Genomic DNA, 3,964 nt, shown 5'->3' on the forward strand with positions numbered 1-3,964 from the left:
ATCGACATAGGATTGGTTGGATTATTATTAAGCAGTTAAGATTCGAGAGCTTTTCAAGGTTTTTTTGTCATCTTCTACTGATTGATTTATCTTGTAATAATTATAATGAGAAATAAAATAAATAAGAAAATTACATGCTTAACGTGTGAAGGATGATTTTTTTAATTAAAAAAACAATTTAGTGACTGTCTGAAATAAAAAACATGTCGTATGGTGCAGGCGCGTCGGTTTTAAAGAGGTTTCCTATCTCTTTCCTTTGTCTCAGTGCCAAACGCGGCTCTCTCTTGGTTGTTATCCACGCTCTTCATCAAATATCTATCTACAAATTGCAATCTCTATATGAGGAATAAATCTAAAACTCTGCAAAACCACAACGAAAGAAACCCATTTTCAAATTTTTTTTCTATTGCAAAATTTTCTGCTTTTTGTTTTGTCTGAAACTGAAACCATGGGAGGGATATCGGGGTTTCTTATGAAGTTTCCCTCATTGATCCACTTTTTGTTGTCTCTCCTGGAGAAAATCCCTGCGAGATTGCCTATGCCAATTGAGAAATTGGTTTCTCGTGTTTCATATCCTCGCACCGGCAGGCACTTGCAGCGCTATAATAACAGAGGCTTCCGCTTAGTTGTTGGGTAATCTTTTTCTTTCCTTCTCCTCTTTTGATTGGCTTGGTTGAATAGAAGGATTCTAATTATCAATATTTGGTTTGAGCAGGTGCATTCCCTACAGGTACAGGGAAAGCGAAGATGGCAAGTCAATTGAGGAAGCGATTGAAGTTCTTGTAATAAATGCACAAAATGGGAAAGGGATATTATTCCCCAAAGGGGGTTGGGAGAAAGATGAATCCATGGAAGAAGCAGCCATTAGAGAGACGGTTGAGGAAGCCGGTGTAGTTGGCGTCATCGAAGTTAGTAATCTACCATAGGCTTTTTCATTTCAAACTCTTGATTCCATTTCTTCCTGATTTTAACTGGATGGATGTATATGTATGTTTGCAGTGTAAATTAGGTAAATGGTGTTATAAGAGCAAAAGGCAAAGTATATACCATGAAGGCCACATGTTTGGTCTGCTTGTGAAGCAAGAGTTAGATGGATGGCCTGAGAAAAACATCCGAAAACGGGAATGGGTATGTATTTGGCTGCCATATATATGTATGTAAATGTTAATAATGAACTGAGTATGAAAGAACTGAACATGTGTTGTTATTGTTATGTATGTAGGTGACAGTGTCGAAAGCTAGAGAAGAATGCCCGCATTTGTGGATGATAGAAGCCTTAGAAGAGTTGGTTTGGCGACAAACGCAGGCAGGTGCGGCCCAAGGAGGAAGTAAATGAAGTAGCAACTATGGAGTTTTGTTGTTTGAATTTGTAGGGTTAGGAAAATAGATCATTGTAATTAAGAAGACATCAAAACGTTAGATTTCCAAACATTTGCTGGTTTTGTTCTGGTATTCATTTCAGTAGGTAGAAAATTTTTTCATTCATTCATTCATTTGATTTGGGGTTTGAATCCATACAAAAAGTATGATTCACATCAGAATTTAACCTCTGATCATCTAACTCTGGTTGGAGTTTGGTTAGGCCACGTGTTATTGATAAGGACATAGATTGAGCAACTGGCTTCACAAGTTATCCTCGGTTCGGGATTCAGCCACGTAGCCTTATTCCATTCATTCCCCTGTAATTTCTCCCAATTTATCATACACTTTATATTTTGTGTATGTGAGTCGTGTTATTAATGATTTCTATTAGGAATAATGTTATATTTAGTCCTCTAATTTTATATAAAAAATTCATTTTAATTTTAATTTAATTTTTCATCTCTTATTAGATGTTAAATTTATATTGTTTGTCAAATTACACTACACCAAAATGGATGGAAAAGTGAATAAAAGTTAATTTTGTTGACATGTCATTCGTTTGGGTTTGGGTTTGGGTTGCCATGTGGATCACATCAACAACTAATTTTTAAATTTTAAAAAATTCAAAAGTTACTTAAAACTATTTTTTAAAATTAATTAGACTGTCATGTGTATGTCACAATTTTAACAAATGTTAACGTTTCTATCTATTTTTTGTGATTTGATAAACAATGTAAATTTAATGGCTAAAAGAGATGAAAAATTTAAATAAAAAATTAAAATCACTTTTATTAAAGATTAAAAGGAAAACTTTTAATGTTTTTATACTTTCATTATTTCATAAATTTTTAATGTAATTTAAAGAAAAACTATAATTATCAATAGTTGTTACATTGTCATGATATATATCAATAGAACTATGATCTAGTGTCCCTTGATTTCTTTGATTATTAAATAGTAAAAATATTAATAATACATTTAGAGTGTGTTTTTGATTAAATAGAAAATTGAAGGGACGAGAAGAGAATGAAAAAATGAAAAAAAGAAAGAAAGAAATTTAAAGTATAATCATTTTCCATCTAAATGTATAAAAATCTATCATTCAATTCATTCCATTTTACTTTTCACTTAACCTTTCCTCTAATAGTTATGAAGATCAATTTAGACTATTCACATTTATATATAAAAGAACTAATAACGATAATCTTGGTTTGTGAAATAATTGATTAGATAATCTTCGCACTCTATATAGTTTTTAATATTATATTAAAATCGAATTAATATAATTATTAATCATTAAATGTATTTAGTTAATATTTTCTTTTTACATTTCATTCTTTTCCATTTTTAATTTTTCATAGTATTTATTTTTCTCAATTTCATTTTTTTTTTGTGTTCTCTACTTACATTCGCATAATTTTATTTAAAAAATTCACACTAATTAAAAATATTTTAAATGTTTTACATTATAATACATTAATCTATATCTAATATCTATATAATGTATATTTTCAATTTCTAAGGGTTTTATAGGAATGAATATCGCAAAAGTTGACTTTTCTTTTTTTAGTTTATTTATATGGTTATTTTAATTAGTAATATTTTTGTTGGGTTTTTGACTTGCCCGTTCATGTTATGTTAGAACGAGAATAGATTTTTATTTGAGCCATAGATGTTTTTCAGCCTCTTAGATATTTTATGTGTATGGCCTACAAATTTATGACATATTTGACAAAGCACCAGTTGATGTTCGGCTAGAACTCTAATTCCCCAATCGTCCCTATTGTTGACACTACGGAATTATTGGATAAAGATTGAATTCTTACCCTTTTCACTTAGTTGAATGAAGAATTAATTAAAAGATAATTATCATATTTTCTCAAGGGATTTTTAAAGTATTTATCTGTTGCTTAAAGGAGATTGTCTTGTTGGTATGTTGAGTTTATAGTTTGTTTTGTTGATTGCTGGTGAAAACTCTTGAGTGGAGTTAAGAGTTATTCTTGATGTATGTTGAGTGAATTGTTGTTCTTTATTGGGGCTGCATGAACTTGCCTTGTAAAGGTTATGGGCTTTTGCCGATAGAGATGAATTTTTACAATTATTTAATTTGGTAATTGAATGAAAGGATATCCTAAGTGAGGCTTTGCAGATGTAGGACAACTGTGTCTGAACTGCGTAAACAAATATTGGTTTTGCCATTTCTTCTTTCCATACCTTACTTCCTCCCACATTTTGTTTTCGTTCTATTTATCATTGTAACAAACTTTGTGTTCAGTAAAATTTTTCATTACTGTAAACTAATATTTTTCAATTGGTATTAGAATGTAGCTCTATAAGGTATTTGAAGATGATCTGGTGATAACTTTGCAGGTATGGAACCTATGAGAGAAGGAAGTTCAATATCTTGAGCTCCGCTTCTAGTAGGCTCATCAAATTACGCCTATTGAAAAATCCGTATGAAAACGTTCATTATGTCTATTAATACTGCAACTTAGGAGACAATTGAAGAAGGCGGGACTTGGCCAACAGTTACTCGAACAGATGAAACTAGTCGCCCAAAAGAAAAGGCATAATACACTACTAGAGAAAGCAGATTAGCTAC

The 3,964-nt window shown here is 31.1% G+C and overlaps 1 protein-coding gene across 1 annotated transcript; it reads left to right on the top strand.

Moving 5' to 3' along the window:
- Nucleotides 1–231: 231 nt before the first annotated feature.
- LOC107910154 (nudix hydrolase 4) lies at nt 232–1,722 on the top strand. The gene is made up of 4 exons (XM_016837926.2): nt 232–633; nt 716–908; nt 1,000–1,128; nt 1,223–1,722. Exons 1-4 carry the CDS (start codon nt 449–451, stop codon nt 1,334–1,336), a joined length of 621 nt encoding a protein of 206 aa, XP_016693415.1. The 5' UTR covers nt 232–448; the 3' UTR covers nt 1,337–1,722.
- Nucleotides 1,723–3,964: the final 2,242 nt, after the last annotated feature.

The sequence above is a fragment of the Gossypium hirsutum genome, chromosome D02 (genome assembly GCF_007990345.1).
Source record: "Gossypium hirsutum isolate 1008001.06 chromosome D02, Gossypium_hirsutum_v2.1, whole genome shotgun sequence".
Classification (NCBI taxonomy): Eukaryota; Viridiplantae; Streptophyta; class Magnoliopsida; order Malvales; family Malvaceae; genus Gossypium; species Gossypium hirsutum.